Here is a 17243-nt window from a genome sequence, read left to right as displayed (position 1 = left end):
AGTCATAATCGTGTTAAATAATCGTGATTACAACATTGACTAAAATAATCGTGATTATGATTTTTGCCAAAATCGAGCAGCCCTAGCTCACAGAGAGGAACCATTTGACATAATCAGAAATAATGGTGCCCCTCATAGTCCAAAATATGTATAAAACGATGTGGATTCTTTTAAATAACATAAATCTTTCATGGGTTTTCTACTACATATTTTTAGTAAGCGACATAATTTATGTTATATTAAGCCATACTTAAATGAGGAACCCAGGGTTCTCTTAAATAGGTATTTGAAGAGCATGGTAGTTTTACACTGAGGTTAACAAAGGATCAGAGTGTGAGCAACAGGAAATGAGTGCGGCAGTTGGTGGATATATGAAGGTAATAAAGGCTGGTGAATAGGATTCTGGGAGCCATCATGGCTGTGATGAGTCTTCGTAAGCGTGAAATTACAGACCCATTGAAGAGCTCTGGAGGGGTTATTCAAGCAAGAGTCAGGAAATTCTGTCTCACAGTTACCTCTGTACTTCAGACGGTTAAACTCCTGCAGGTTCTGCGTGTTGACCGCTGCAGTGGTGTGGGAAGCCGGCCTCCTCATGGGGACTTGTTTGCGTAGTCTTGCAGCTTCAAAAACATCCTCGGGGAGGGGCTCTCTTGGCCTGTTCAATATGTAAGGCATAAGGGTCAGAGGGACAAAATAAAGCTTGCCAGGATGATCAAGAGCCCAACACAACACAAAATGGTTTATTTTGTGATATCAATCTCATATTACATGGCTACTTACTAAATAAATAGGGTCAATGGTCAAATGCGAACCTGGACCACAAAATCAGTTGTAAGTAGCATGGGAATTTTTGCAGCAATAGCAAACAATACATTGTATGGGTCAAAATTATTATATATTTTTCTTTTATGCCCAAAATCATTAGAACATTACTTAAAGATCATGTTCTATGAAGATACTTTGTAAATTTCCTACCGTAAAAATATCAAAAAGTAATTTTTGATTAGTCATTGCTAAGAACTTCATTTGGACAAGTTTTTTTTTTTATCACCTTCAGATTACAGAATATTAAATAGTTGCATCTCCCATCCTAACAAACCAAACATCAGTGGAAGCTTATTAATTTAGCTTTCAGAAGATGTATAAATCTCCTTTTCAAAAAATGTACCCTTATGACTATGGTTTTGTGGTCCAAGTTCTCAAATACAGTTTAGCAGTCCTTATTCCAGAGAATATTCCAGTGAATATTGTTCACTTTTGTTCAAAAGAACTTGATTTAGGTTCTAACAGACCACCTGTGTTCAGACTATGTCTGTACAGAATGTATGCTACCTGCTATGAACGGGAGGGATGTGATCATTTCTGTTAGACTGCATCAGTTCTCCCTCCAGGCGTCTCTGTTCGCTCCGCAGCTGCCTACGCAAAGCTGATAACTCCCTGATCACCGTACGCTTTTCTTCTAAAACACAAAGCAAGTATACAATTCAGAAATTCAGTCATTTACAGCTTTGGTGGCTACAGGATGTGATATGAATTACCTGTGGCCCTGATCTCATTCCTGCGAGCAGGCACCGGGGGAGAATGTGGCGCTGACATCGATCGCATCTGTTAGAAACAAACAAAGAAACTGTAATTAGTTGCATTTTGGATAAAGTTCTTCCACTTCGGGAAAAATTCTCCATCGCAGGTTGATTTTTGTTACATTTAACGAGGTTGAACCACTGACTATTTTAACGATGGACTTTTTTTAACAATGACCTTACTACTGTTCAGAGCCTTGAACATGGCAGTTGTGTTGCTGTCTATACAGGGTCAGCAAGCTCTCAGATTTCATCAACAATATCTTAATTTGTGTTCCGAAAATGAACAAAGGTCTTACGGATTTGGAACGACATGAGAGTGAGGAATTAATGACAGAATTTTCATTTTTAGGTGAACTAACCCTTTAGGTTCCACTGCTGTGCATGTTTAAACTAGACATTTTGATAGACAAAGTAAACTAGTATGAGTGTGAAAAGTGTGCCCACAATTGAAGAAACACCCAAGCATTGCTATATTAGATGGCATTTAAAGCTAGAACCAGTTGTGTCACTCACAGACAGAGTTGCAGAAGAGCGGTGGCTCTCCACCGATGGAGGTCTGGGTGTCTGTTGACGTAGTTTCTTCTGCAGGGCTGGTAGGGGTGGTGACGGTGCCCTGTGGACCTTTTGGTATTTAAGAATAATGTGTCAGCAGCACATTGTGCGCACACATGAACAAATGTAGCAGGCTTGATAATGTGCACTCTTCACCTCCTCCAGATGTGTCTGTTTCTCTCTGTCCTGTTTCGTCCTCAGGGCTTCGCTCTCCTTCTCCTCCACTTCTTTCCTCATTTTCTCCTTACGGCGCTCTTCGGCTTGGCTGATCAGCTCCTCATTTTTGGCAATTTGCTATTTTATAGTGACAGAAAAGAAGCACATCTTGTGACTCTGTACCTTTCTTTCAAATTACACTGACATTGTCCATCGATTTTGCAGACAAAATCCAGTCATTTCAATAAGAATCTGCGCAATTTAGAATTTTTTCATGTGATGGTGACAACGTCAAGTAAATTCACTGTGTTAACCAACCGAAAGCTGGAAAACTTGCTTGCTTTGAACATTTTCAAGCTTTGCTTCATAAGACGCAACACTACTGACAATTAGACATATACCTTTTTTGGCTGTTAAAAGATTAGGTCACTTCCTGAATAAAAAATTCCTGATAATTTACTCACAGATATGACATCCAAGATGTTTATATCTTTCTTTCTTCAGCTGAAAAGAAATAAGGTTAAGGAAAACATTTCAGGATTTTTCTCCATACAGTGGACCTAATTGGAAGCCAATGGGTTGAAGGTCCAGTTTTTTTGGTTAAAAATGATATACATTTTTATTTTTATTTTAGAAAACGACCAATTGTTTCGCTAGATAAGATCCTTATTCCTCAGCTGTGATTGTGTAGAGCTCTTTAAAACTGCATTGAAACTGAAATTTGGACTTTCAACCTGTCGATCCCCATTGAAGTCCACTATATGGAGAACCTAAATTATTATTATTTTTTGACTGAAGAAAAACAGACATGAACAAAAATGGATGACATAGGTGTGAGTAAATTATCGGGACATTTTTATTCTGCCAGTGATAATCCTTTAAATTTCACCAATGTGACTGGCTGATTCTTTTTCCACTGACAGCCATTCAAAAGTAGCTGTTATCTTTTGGCGTTTTTTTGTCTCACGCTTGGTTGGGACACTTGTTGAAGCCTTTAGAGGATAGACTATTTCAAGTTTAACACGCTCAATCTAGGTCAAGACCAGCGCTTCAAAGTGAATACATCTTCCTCTCGGCAGGCCATTTTTGGGATTCACATGATATGAGTGCAAAACAAGAACCTCTTTTTCTTTCTGACGCTTCCGCTCTTGCTCTTCCTCGTACTCCTTTTGCATCCGAGCTCGCTGTTCGGCCAGCCTTCTTTCTTCTTTCTCTTCCTCGAGCTTTTGCCGCTCCCTCTCTTCTGCCTCCTTCCTCCTCTTTTCCTCTATCTGTTCATCCCAAAGATGATGACAAACTGAGATGGCAGGCCAAAAGCACAGACAGCAGAATACAAAGCTGATTGAATGTGCAAGTGGGTTCGTACCTGTTGTTTCAAACAATCCTTGTACTTTTCCTGATCATGGAGCTGCTGTGGAGTGGGCAGTTCATAGAAAAGGTTACCCCGGGCTTGCACAGGCGGCTGAGAAGAGAAAAAATCTGGAGGCTCTACGGGGGTAGAAAAGATCTGGATGAATTGAATGCAAAGGTCTTTTATTTTTAGCGTCTAAAAGGTTTAATAATAGTGTGTGTGTGTGTACATAAAGTTTTAAATATATCATGGACCACAGGCTAACATCCTGCTCTAAGTGCATGTCACTGCATGAATTTAAAATTCAGTTCTATTTCAATTCCACTCTAGTTACATATTTTTTCTGATTGTGAGTCAAATTGTAATTCTGTGGCCACAGTACTCGTCTTGTATGAACTAAAATTTCCGTCACCTGTTCTAGAAGTCACTGGAATCCGGGCTACTCTGCCTCCGGAATCATAAGCTTCCACATTTGTTTTATGCATTTGTTTCAAATCACCTGAAAATACAAAAACATGACATTACTATCATTTACACCATATACTTACAGTATCAGTTTGACAAATTATATACATTTTTTGTTTCCAATCCAAAATCTGTGAATCAACAGAGAATCAATTCTGCGACCACTGAGCAACTAAGTGGGAAGACTGTGATTTACACAAAAAGTGACTTTCGACTTATTTTTCAAATTTCCTGAAAATGTCCCATGGCAACATCTGACTCGATCCGTTCTCCCAGATCGCCTCACATATATACTGCCATTCAAAAGTTTGGGATCAGTAAGATTTTCAAATGTTTTTAAAAGTTATTTGATCAAAAATATATATATAAAAAATAATAATATTTTGAAATATTTTGATGTAAAATAAAATTTGTATATTTTAATATACATAAAAAAAAAACAATTCATTCCTGTGATTTTCAGCATCATTACTACAGTATTTAGTGTCACATGATCCTTCAGAAATCATTTTAATATGCTGATTTATTATCAGTGCTGGAAAGGTTTTGTTGACCCCTGTGATACTTTTTTCAGGTTTCTTTGATGAATAAAGAGTAAAAAAAAAAAAAAAAAAAGTGTTTATTTAAAATCAAAATCTTTTCTAACAATATACACTATCGGTCAAAAGGCTTTCTTTTTTTGAGAATCCTAAGAAATCCTAAAAAAAAAAGTATCACAGGTTCCAAAAAAATAATTAGCAGTTTCCAACATTGGTAATTCTAATAATAAATCAGCATATTAGATATATTTAAACTTGGATTAATGACTGATGAAAATGCATCTCAGGAATAAATTACATTTTGTAGTATATTCAAATAAATTTTATATTGTAATATTTCACAATTTTGATCAAATAAATGCAGCCTTGATGCAGCATAAGAATCTTCTTAAAGAAATCTTCTAAAGAAAACAAAACTTTTAAACCTCAGTGTGTGTGTGTGTGTGTGTGTGTGTGTGTGTGTGTGAGAGAATTGAGAATCTGTGGAGGGTGCTAAAGATCAGGGTGATGGCAAGGAGACCCTCCAACCTGAAAGAGTTGGAGCTCATCGCTAAAGATGAATGGGCAAAAATACCAGTGGAGACAAGCAAAAAGCTGGTCAGCAATTATAAGGGAGCATTTGATTGCTGTAATAGCCAATAAAGGCTTTTCTATTGATTATTGAGAAGGGTATGAATAATTTTGGACATGCCACTTTTCATTCAAATGTAAATAAAAGATGAGTAATATTTTTTTCCACAATGATGCCTCTTGTACATCATCTTATTATCTTCTGGGAGACGTCTGTCATTTCTATAAAAAAAAAAAAAAACACTTGCTGGTTGATTAAAGGAACCTTAGGTCAGAATTTATATATATTTTAGAATTAGTAATGGTACTTTAATATTTCAGTGATAAACACTCACAAGCTGCTGAATTATTTCTGAGCAGAGTAAAACTTCCATGACTTCCTTGACCGTGTCAAGTGTAAAGTAAAAAAATGTATATGTATATAATGCATTATTTTAATTGATTAACATCTTGCAGATTCTGCAAAGGGTATGTAAATGTTTTTGATTTTGCAGTACTCCCACTAACAGCCCACTACTTGTGAATCGCACTATTAAAGTCTTTTTAAGCTGCATTAATTGCATCTGACTGTAGTCAGGGAGTTGACTGGGTGAAGTGTGAACTCTGTATGCGTACTGATAAGGTTTCCATGATTGTCCCTAAGAGGTGCTCCTCCTCCTGCTCTTCCCCAGGGCTCGTAGGCTTTCATCTCAGCCGCTATTTTAGCATCATACAGCTCTTTTTCCACCTTCTCGCGATGCCGTCTCTGCTGTCGTTCTTGAATCTGTGCACCACAGACAATTTAGACAATTAGGCATTGTTCACACTGCACATCATCTGATTTGTTTTTCAAATCCCAAATGAAAAACTAAAGCAAGTGTAAATCATATCTGACACATTTCCACAAATCAAATTTGAATTATGAGTTTTGGTTTTTTTTGCTGTTCAAACAACTAAACAGAAGGAAAAAAAAAAACTATTTTTGATGCCTGCCTGTCAGAAATTGTAAGAATATGTAACATCCAAATCAAAGTAGTATTACTCAACATGTTGTAATGAGTACACTTTGAAGAGTCAAGTTCAAACTTTCAGTTCACAAATTTAAACTAACCCTGATCTGCCTTTAAATTCCCTTTACCTTGGGAAATAGTGGATTCTGCTCAGATCTCTTCCCGTCAGACTGCTGAAGTTCTTGATAAACTCAACACGGATTAGCATTCAAGGCCATCCGTCTCCAAACCCTTCACTGCGCTATTTCAGACTCAATGATCTTGCAACCAGGCAGTTAAACAAACATCTTTCTAGCTATATATCTTTCAGCATCAAAGTTCCCCTGAGGAAATAGAGGAGGATAATGCAATTTGTCCTCCCTAAGTCCTTCATCTGTGTCCACAGCCATTACGATATAAAGATATCATCTGACATCCCACTGAGCCGAACCTAAACCTGTGGCCAAATCAAGCAAATCACTTCATAAAATTAATGCTTTGCAACAGTATATCACCATTCTCCATTAAAAGGGTATGTTTTGATGTCCCACTACATTTTTTAAAAGCACTAGAGGCATAAAATTCTGATTTGCTTTGTACAGAACACTATTAGATTCAAAAGTTTGGGGTCAATAACTGTTTTTACTTTTTTTATCCTTTTTTATTCTTTTATCCTAAAATATAGAAATACAGAACATTTATGAAAGAAAGAAAAATAAATACTGTTTAGTAATTGTAGTAAAATAAGTATAATTCCCTCGTTTTCTATATATTTACACAAAATGTTATTTTTTTAATATATTTACACAATTTAATTTTTTAAAAATTGTCAAGAAAAAAATCATAATGGTCCAAAAAATAAGCAGCACATCCCTAGATGTTCCTAAAATGTAAATATTAAAACATATTTAGAAAATAAATAATAATAATGTAATTACACTTCCATTCAAAAGGTTTTGAATAAAATTTAATGTTTTTTAAAGAGGTCTCTTCTGCTCACCAAGCCTGCATTTTCAAATTTCTATTTCTATTCAATTTCTAATATATATTTCAAAATGTAATTTATTCCTGTGATCAAAGCTAAATTTTCATCATTACTTCAGTCTTCAGTGTCACATGATCCTTCAGAAATCATTCTAATATGCTGATTTGCTGTTTAAGAAACATTTATTATTATCATCAATATATAAACAGTTTTTGAGCAGCAAATCAGAATATTAGAATGATTTAGGGACTCCAAAATTCAGCTTAGAAAAACAGCTTTTACTCAAAAATTTACTTTGAATTAAATAATTGCAGGCTTGGTAAGCAGAACAGACTTTAAGTTACATTAAAAATCTTGCTGTTCAAAAACTTTTAACTGAGTGTTTATTATAATTTAATTACTATATATGTATTATATAAATTAAGATTTTGATATTAGAAACATCTACAGTAATTATTAAACTATCACATTTTTATTTCTTTCTTAAAAAGTAGCTGGTTAATAAATGTGTCTGTATAATCACTCCTTAAACAACGATTTTGGCCCAAAGGTTGACATCATAATTCTGACATAACCTGTTATTAAATATTCAATTCATTGTAGTAATAAAACTGTTAATTAAAAAAAAATGTTAATTAATACATTTTAGGTGATTAAAATGTAAAGCTGTGTAACCCTGTTACCGCATCTTTCCATGAATTAAATTAAAATCATTTGCACCCATTCTATGATACTTACTTAATCTCATAACACAAATTATTGTGAGAGTACCTGCTGCTTAAGGGCGTCCTGATAGCTAACAGCACTCTCCTTGGGCTGCTGCAGTCTCTTAGGAGAAAAGAATGCTGGTCCTGATGAAACGCCTCCAGCATGACTGATAGCTCTATGGAGAGACAGAGATGAGCTTTACGCTATTCTGTTTTACTCCTTTATATCTGAATAAATGTGCCCCCTACTGGTACCTATTGTCATTTCAATATGTATTGTTTTAAATGAAGTCCAACTAAATCAGCGGTTCCCAATTCCAGTCCTCGCGCCCCACCGCTCTGCACATTTTGCATGTCTCTCTTAGTTAACACACCTGATTCAGATAACCAGCTCATTAGAAGTGAGGTCCGTGCAGGAACTGCGATCCGATTGACATGGTCCCTGCAAAGTGTTCATTGCTCCCTGCTCCCTAAACAGGGGAAATCTGTTTACTATACTTCGAAACATTCATTCACTTATTTGCGCTACGTCACCGCATGTAGCATCTTCACACACAGATGAAACTTACTAGAGAAGTGTGACATAAGTACATCTGTAAATAAATGCATTTTAAATTTACGTCTCACACGCTTTAATGACCTTCAAATGGAACACATACGCTCGCTTCGAACTAATGAATAATGACGGAATATCCTGTGATGTCCACTTCGAAGGGCAGTAACGTTGGAATAGAACAAACGTCGGAAGCGATGCGTGAAACACACAAAATGTGCAGAGCGGTGGGTCGCGAGGACTGGAATTGGGAACCGCTGAACTAAATGACAGTTCTGAATCAGATGCTTACTGAGTGAGTCCTCCAGAGGGAGGCTGCAGAACAGGCCACTGTGCTTCTGGAGGGATGTGCACTTGCTGACCCACTGCTGGTCCATTTAACACAAACAATAGAAACAAATCACATTCAACATTCAATCAACAGCAACATTCATCATAAAATAGTGAGGGTCTCCAAACTATACCTCATAATGATCAACAACACAAACATCAGTAGCGTGTTAAAGGATTAGTTCACTCCTGAATTAAAATTTCCCGATAACTTACTCACTCCCATGTCATCCTAGATGTTTAGTTGAAAAGAAATTAAGGTTTTTGAGGAAAACATTCCAGGATTTTTCTCCATATAATGGACTTCAATAGGGATCAACAGGTTGAAGGTCCATACTGCAGTTTCAATGCAGCTTAAAAAAGGGCTCCCAGCCCAGGAATAAAGGTTGTGTGTTAGCAAAACGATCAGTCATGTCTTTAAAAAATAAAAATGAATGTACTTTTTAACCACAAATGCTCATCTTGTACTAGCTCTGCGATGTACGTCTACGACTTCATGTAATCATGTTGGAAAGTTCACAATCCAGTTCAAAAAGGTACGTTTTTTTAGAAGATGACCGATCATTTTGCTAGATAAGACCCTTATTCTTTGGCTGGGATTGTGTAGAAGCCTTTGAAGCTGCATTGAAATTTCAATTTGGACTTTCAACCTGTTGATCCCCCATTTAGGTCCACTATATGGAGAAAAATCCTGAAATGTTTTCTACAAAAACCTTAATTTCTTTTCAACTGAAGGAGGACAGACATGAACATCTTGGATGAAAGAGTTGTAATCATCAGGAAATTTTAATTCTGGAGTAAACTAATCCTTTAAGCATGATATACAATTGATAGTTACAAATGATATACGTGCCTATGCTAAAGCAAAAACAGTCTACTTACAGTGGGCCAGATTGGGGTCTAGAGGATTTCTGGCTCCATAATAGAAATATGCATTATCATAAGGAGTTTGATAGGAGTCAGTGAGGGAGGGACCCAATGGAGGACGCACACCTGTAATTCTGACATTGGAAAACAGACATATGTGACCCTAAACCACAAAACCAGTCTTAAGTAGCACAGGTATATTTGTAGCAATAGCCAACATACATTGTGTGGGTGAAAATTATCAATTGTTCTTTTATGCCAAAAATCATTAGGATATTAAGTAAAGATCATACTCTATGAAGATATTTTGTAAAATTCCTACCGCAAATATGTTAAAACAGAATTTTTGGTTAGTAGTATGCATTGCTAAAAACTTATTTCCTTAATATTTAGATTTTTTGCACCGTCAGATTCCAGATTTTCAAATAGTTGCATCTTGTCCAAATGTCGTCCTATCTTAAACCATACATCAATGGAAAACTTTTATTTATTCAGCTTTCAGATGATGTATAAATCTCAGTAAAAAAAGACTCTTGTGACTGCTTTTGTGGTCCAGGGTCACATATTTCATTAAACATCCATAAAATCCTGTCTATAGTATTACTAAGGCTGTAATGTTATTTCAGTATATGCATATACATTTTGGTACAAAATCTAACAACATAACTCAAAAGCTAACACAAACCTTGGGGCAACTATCTCCCCCAGGGTTCTTGAGAGGCTCCTGTGATTGTCTTCAGTAGCAGAGGTGGTATCATTGGCCCCAAACCCTGCTCCAGCCTCCAGACCAAAGCCTGATGTGTTAGCCAGCCGGCTTAAGACAGTGCTGTGGTCTAGAGACGGAGACTGGAAAGCAACACGGGGTCTCTCAGGGGGTGCCATCTCCTTTTGAGGTCTCTCTTTGAGGCGCCTGGCAGAGTCAGGCCTGAGCTCTTCCAGACCCAGCCCTGGGCGGTAGGGTACATTCCTTTTCCTGCCCTCGTGTTCCCGGGTCACGGCACCAAATTGTTTGATTCGGTCTGGCTGTGGGAAACAAGGTGAGGTGACTGTAAATAGAAGCACAGTAGGTGTTGCGCAGCTATGGCTGCAGTGAAAATGCATGTCAAAGTCAAGGCTATTGGGTCAGTCAGATATTTTAGATTTTTTTTCCAGCACAAAAAGTATTCTCGTAGCTTCATAAAATTAAGGTTGAACCACTGACGTCACATTAACTATTTTATCGATGCCCTTACTACCTTTCTGGACCATGAACGTGTTAGCAATTAATGACAGTTTCATTTTTAGGTAAATGATCCCTTTAAAGCCATACAACAGCTTTGTGTGAGAAACAGGCCAAAATTTAAGTCACTGATTAAAAAAAATTATTCACTGATTATCACAAGTTTAGAATGTAGTGCACATTTCATAAAAACTACTTTTTTTTTCTTCCTAGAAATGTTTCACTGTATAACACTAGGTCCATAAAACTTCTTTACATATTCTACTCAAAAAAAAAATAACAGCATATAGGTTTACAACAACATAAGTGTGTAAGCAAATAATGGCATTTCATTATGGTTAATTTTTTTTTAATGAAGCACATTTTAGAATATATATATATATAAACACATACACACACTTTTTTTGCTGAATATTTATGCAAAATATATACATTTTTTCTTTTTTTTTATTAATTTAAAAATCTTAATGGTCCTAAAAATAAGCACCAGATCTCTAGATATTTTTAAAATTTCAATTTTAAATATTAAAAATCTAAATTTTCTAAACATACACGCATGCATGCATTTATTTGATCCAAAGTACAGCAAAAACTAAAATAAAAAAAAAACTAAATAACTTTTCTATTTGAATACATTTTAAAATGTCATTTATTCCTGTGATCAAAGCTAAATTTTTAGCATCATACATTTAGTGTCACATGATCTTTCAGAAATCAATCTAATATGCTGATTTGCTGTTTAAAAAAAACATTTTTATTATGTTTTTTTGAGCAGCAAATCAGAATATTATTAGACTAGTAATGATGCTAAAAATTCAGCTTTGAAATCACAAAAATACAATACATTTTAAAATATATTCAAATCGAAAAGTTATTTTAATATAACTTAACTTAAATGTATATTATGTTTTTGCTGTACTTTGGATCAAATAAATTTAGGCTTGGTGAGCAGAAAAGACTTCTTTAAAAACATTAAAAATCTTCCTGTTCAAAAACTTTTGACTGGTAGAGTATATAAAAAATAAATATTAAAATATTATGATTTCAGATTTACCAGAGACACTTAAAAATATGATAATTAAAAAAAAAAAAAAAAAAAAAAAAATAATATATATATATATATATATATATATATATATATATATATATATATATATATAAAAAATAAGTGAAAATGTAAAAATAAATTATTTTATTTTAAATCAAGTATTAATCTAAAAAAAATTCAATCTGATTCAGATTTTTTGTTTAATTCTTTAAATCTAATTTAGAAACCATTTAAATTCTAAATATAAAACCAAGGCTAAAAACCTGAAGACCCTCACCTTTTTTTCTGGATCAACAGCACCTGTTGCAGCCACTCGCAACTCCAGCTCCTTCTCTCTGTAAAATTGAGTTTAGATGGTCAAGTTATTATTTCAGCCCTTTCAGGTTTTAATCTACGATTAGCATTTCAAATACTTAATGTTTCTCACTTCCTTTTGTTCTTCTGTTGTTCAGCTATTTGCTGTAGCAGCTCCAGTCTGTAACATTCCTTCCTCCTCTGAGAGGCTTCATCCCCTTCAGTAGCACCTAAAAAAAAAGTCACAGGTCAGAAATTAGACACATTTTTATATACACAGTACATAAAGTCTGATTTGACCCAACACTCAATGTCTTACCAATCATGAGTCCTGTTGCAAACTCAGTCATGTTCTGCTCATTGACAGATCTGCTGTGCGCAGGAGTCGGTGCTTGTAGACTACATCAAAAATCAAACAAAGGAAAAAAAAAAAAACCTCCATCCAGTGTCTTACACTTAACACACCCTGATCTCTGCAGCACTGGCCAAACTATTACGTCACATATACAATGAATTAAAGAGCCTGGCTGTAGAGCAATTTAAAAGCTTTGAGCCTCCCCATCAACACCAATCAATACAATCCCACTGAAAGAATGGACAATAAATCCACCAAAATCAGCATTTCCTTTCTCTGTATTGTTAGAAACCCTCAAGTAGACCCTTAACAGCAAAATCCTACAAGACACGAAACTATAAAGGTAAAATGAAAACTGAAAACCATCACGTCTTTCTTTTTTCTACACCACAGGCAGACTTGAAAGGCAGCAAATTGATAGGAGGGTTTATAAATACAGACTTCTTCTGCTAGAATAATTGCCACTTCAGCTATTTGATTCACTGCAGTTTTATTTCCAGTGAAAGATTGGCTTTAAACCCCAATTACTCTAATTGCAGATCAGTACTTGAGTTGAAGTGCTGTTAGGGTCTGTCTATTCTCCTGACAGCTGTCTGCATTAACCGTGTCTAGTAGGAAGGACGTCAGATTTAACTGAGATTACAGTCTGTACAACTCTTGTACTTTATACATTTGCTTATATTCGGCTCTTCAACTGCTGAAGTTATTTTTATTTAATGTTGCTATGGTGAGGAGTTATTTTTCACAGATATGGTTGGTTTGGTTGAGGTTGTTAATTTCTTGTTCTCTACAAGTTGTGAAAAACACCATCTGCAAGTGTTGATTTTTATAATATTGCAAAAACATATTTAAGCCATATCTCCCTGCCTCTTTCCAGTTATACTTTAAATTGCACTGTAATATAATGTATACATAATTTAATTATACATAATACATTTAATTATAAATTAAAAATTAATATTTGATTTTTTTTTTTTCGTTCTGGAAAAAATGAATACTTTTATTTTGCACAGATGCATTAAATTGACCAAAAGTGACAGTAAAAATTTTTTCTGAAGGATTATGTGACATATGTGGAGTATATGGATATGTGGAGTAATGGCTGCTGAAAATTCAACTTTGTGATCACAGGAATAAAAACATTTTAAAATATACTGCATCAAAATAAGAAACATTTTTTATTCATTTGAATAATCTTTTAAAATAATGGTGTTTTAATGTATTTTGATCAAATAAATGCAGCTTTGGTGAACATAAGAGACTTCTTTTAAAAACTATCTTTGGAAGCCCATTTTTTGCCATTGAATAAAAAATAAAAAAGAAGGTTACTGTGACTTTTTATCTCAAAGTTCTGACTTTTTTCTCAAAATTGCATGATACAAACTTGCAGTTGCGAGTTCTAACATCAGAATTGTGAGTTTTTATCTCGCAATTCTGACACTTTTCTCAGAATTGTGAGATATAAACTTGCAGTTGCGAGTTATGAAGTCCAGTGGAGGGGAGAAAAAAAAAAGATATGTTCTCAGAATACTTTATGACTCACAATTGTGAGTTCATATCAGGCAATTCTGATTTCATTTTTCAAAATTGTGAGTTTATACAGTATCATGTAATTCTGAGAAAAAAAAAGAATTGTGGAATAAAAAGTTGCAATTCATTTTTTTTACATATATACATATATCTCGCAATTCTGACTTATGACTTGCAATTGCAAGTTCATCACGCAACTCAGAGAAAAATAATGAGATTTGCGAGTTTATATCTTGCAATTCTCACTTAACTTGCAATTGCATGTTATAAAGTCAGAATTGAGATATAAACTTGTAATTCTGAGAAAAAAGGGAGAATTGTGAGATAAACCTGCAATTCTGAGAATATAGTCAGAATTGAATTTATCTCGCAATTCTGACTTTATTTCTCAGAATTGTGAGCTTATGTATCACAATTCTGACTTTATAACTCGTAATCGTGAGTTTGTGTCATGCATTTCTCAATTTCTCAAAATTGCAAGTTCATTGCAAGGCAATTCTAAGAAAAAAAAGGTCACAATTGTGAGATCAAAAGTTGCAATTAGATTTTGTTTTTTTATTCAACGGTAGAAACAGGCTTCCATAAATATCTGACCACACAATGCCACAGAATTATGCTTTGCAGACTAATTTGTGATAAAATGCATAAAACTATAACCAGATAATTATAAACAAAATTATATTACTACTCTGCACATTTTTCCCCCACTTTTGACTGTGGTAAAATCTGCAGTGTGCATATATTTATGGTAAAATGACACTAAGTCACTTGAAATAAACCAAAAATATTTTACTTTATGTATAAAAAAAAAAGCTAAAACTTTTTCAAAATGCATTATACTCTAATCAATAGGCTTGCACGGGGCTGAATTATATAAATATATTATTTTGTAAATGGCATTCGCTCATATTGTTTGTTTGATTGTTTGTTTGTGTTTAATACCATGCTACTGTGGCTATTTTCATTGTGAGAAAAATCTCCATCTAAATTACATCCGGTTTTTACCATTTAATTTAAAAACTCTAAAACTCTTTACTGTATTAATAACCTCCTCAACAGAGTTAACTGAATAAAAAAACTTTTCATCTTGATATGACCTATTCTACAGCGGACATGTGCTCATGCTCCGTGCCAGTCCATGGAGTTTTCATCAGAGTTCCATATGGGCCTAATTATAGCCTATACATTTATCTCAAGACAGAAGTCCCTCAAGAGAATATTATTCTTACTATGTTTCCTCAAATACAACCATATCAACTTCTGAATACATAAGAAGCAATAGAGAGAACATGTGTGTAGAGAGATGCACCTGTGTGAGCTGTTGTCGTGTTTTCCTCCTCTCCTGGTTTTGCCCGTGTCTTCCTGTACAATTCTGTGCCTCTCTTTCTCTAGGAGCTCTAGCTCTTCATCAGAACTAGTGTGCTCTTGGTGAGGGCCTCCCCAGCGAACTGGTGTCTCTACCCAGTGCCTCAGTGGCCTTGATACCTTAGGCACTCCGGAAACGGGCTCGGTTAGAGTGGCAACATCCCTTTTTGAGAACACAGTGTTCTCTGGGCTGTGACTGGCCCTTTGCGCTTGTACCTCTAGAGAACCAGCAGGGTACTTTGGAGTAATAGAGCCAAAACGTTCTCTCTCCAGGGCCTGACAGAAACATGAACAACATATGCTGAGGATTCAAGGAGAGGTTTAAGTCTACAGAGTTTTGAAAGAATAGTTTACTCAAAAATGGAAATTTGCTGAAAGTTTCACTGGAGGAAGTATTTTATGGATATAGAAAGCAGCTTTTTACTTCACAAGACGCTAACTGATAGACTGGAGTTGTGTAGATTATTGTGATGTTTTTATCAGCTGTTTGGACTTTCATTCTGACGGCACCCATTCACTGTAGAGGATTCATTGGTGAGCAAGTGATGTAATGCTACATTTCTCGAAATGAAGAAACAAACTCTTCTATATCTTATAGTGCCTTGCAAAAGTATTCATACCCCTTCATTTTTTTCACATTTTGTTATGTTGCTGCCTTATGTTAAACTACTTTAAATTACTTTTTTCCCCACATCAATCTACACTCCCCACTCCATAATGGCTAAGCAAAAAATACGTTTTTAACATTTGTGCAAATTTATTTAAAATAAAAAACTGAAAAGATCCTGTTGCATAAGTATTCATACCCTTTTCTGGGACACTCGAAATTTAGCTCAGGAGCATTCATATTGCTTCTAGATGTTACTACACTTCGAGTGGAGTTAAACTGTGGCAAATTCATTTGAATGAGTATGATTTAGAAAGGCACACACCTCTCAGAAAAGGTCTAACAGCTGAAAATGCATATCAGAGCAAAAACCAAGTCCTGAGGTCAAGATAACTGCCTGTAGAGCTCAGTGACAGACTTGCATTAAGGCAATGATCTGGGAAGAGTTCAGAAAAAAAATCTGCTGCATTGAAGGTTCATAGAAGCATTATCCATAATGGAAGACAACAGGAACAACTAGGACTCTAGAAAATGTCTGCCAGCCCCCATCCAAGCTGACAGAGCTTGAGAGGTGAAAAGGTGAGGCAAAGAATGTGCAAAGCTTGTCACACCATACACAAAAAGACTTGAGGCTGTAAAGGTGCTTCAACTATGTACTGAGTTAAGGGTATGAACACTTATGCAATGTACTTATTTCAGGGTTTTATTTTTAATAAATTTGTCAAATTCGCAAATCTGTTTTTTGCTTTGTCATTATTATGGTGTATGGAGTGTAAATTGATGTGGGGAAAAAATAATTTAAAGCAATTTAACATAATGCTGCAACAAAACAAAATGTGAAAAAAATGAAGGGGTATGAATACTGTAGCAAGGCACTGTAGATGACCTGAGGGTTAGTAAACTGTCAGCAAATTACATTTTTGGGATGACTATTGCTTTAAAAATGTGTTTCAATAAGGGCTTTTGTAAAGGTTACTTATTTCTAAGGCTATATATTAACAAAATAATGTCTTTTTAATGTCATTCAAACCTGTGGGGTAGCTGACATTTTCCCTGTTCCATGTGCTCCCTCTTGTCTTTGGAGAAACATGTTATATTCCTTCTTCCTCTCATCCTGCAGTTTCTCCTGGGTAGAATCATAAAACTGTTACACTAATACAACAAAACATAAAACATTCCTATGGTAATACTAAACAATT

At 35.1% G+C, this 17243-nt stretch overlaps 1 protein-coding gene across 1 annotated transcript in view; it reads right to left on the bottom strand.

The window, feature by feature from the left end:
* cspp1a (centrosome and spindle pole associated protein 1a) overlaps window positions 1-17243 on the bottom strand; it is a 25756-nt gene that overhangs the window by 7394 nt on the left and 1119 nt on the right. The window contains exons 4-21 of the mRNA XM_073830559.1: window positions 17075-17170; window positions 15382-15713; window positions 12507-12586; window positions 12321-12417; window positions 12171-12228; window positions 10312-10649; window positions 9642-9760; window positions 8722-8797; window positions 7941-8052; window positions 5832-5979; window positions 4055-4141; window positions 3658-3779; window positions 3413-3562; window positions 2292-2429; window positions 2097-2204; window positions 1539-1605; window positions 1333-1459; window positions 516-655 (exon numbers count right to left, since the gene is read on the bottom strand). Of these exons, the coding sequence (XP_073686660.1) occupies window positions 516-655; window positions 1333-1459; window positions 1539-1605; window positions 2097-2204; window positions 2292-2429; window positions 3413-3562; window positions 3658-3779; window positions 4055-4141; window positions 5832-5979; window positions 7941-8052; window positions 8722-8797; window positions 9642-9760; window positions 10312-10649; window positions 12171-12228; window positions 12321-12417; window positions 12507-12586; window positions 15382-15713; window positions 17075-17170 (2395 nt within the window). The remainder of the gene's footprint in view (window positions 1-515; window positions 656-1332; window positions 1460-1538; window positions 1606-2096; window positions 2205-2291; window positions 2430-3412; window positions 3563-3657; window positions 3780-4054; window positions 4142-5831; window positions 5980-7940; window positions 8053-8721; window positions 8798-9641; window positions 9761-10311; window positions 10650-12170; window positions 12229-12320; window positions 12418-12506; window positions 12587-15381; window positions 15714-17074; window positions 17171-17243) is intronic.

This window comes from Garra rufa, chromosome 24 (genome assembly GCF_049309525.1).
Source record: "Garra rufa chromosome 24, GarRuf1.0, whole genome shotgun sequence".
NCBI lineage: Eukaryota > Metazoa > Chordata > Actinopteri > Cypriniformes > Cyprinidae > Garra > Garra rufa.
Note: the sequence above shows the minus strand (reverse complement) of the source record. Positions and strands in the feature narration are given on the sequence as shown.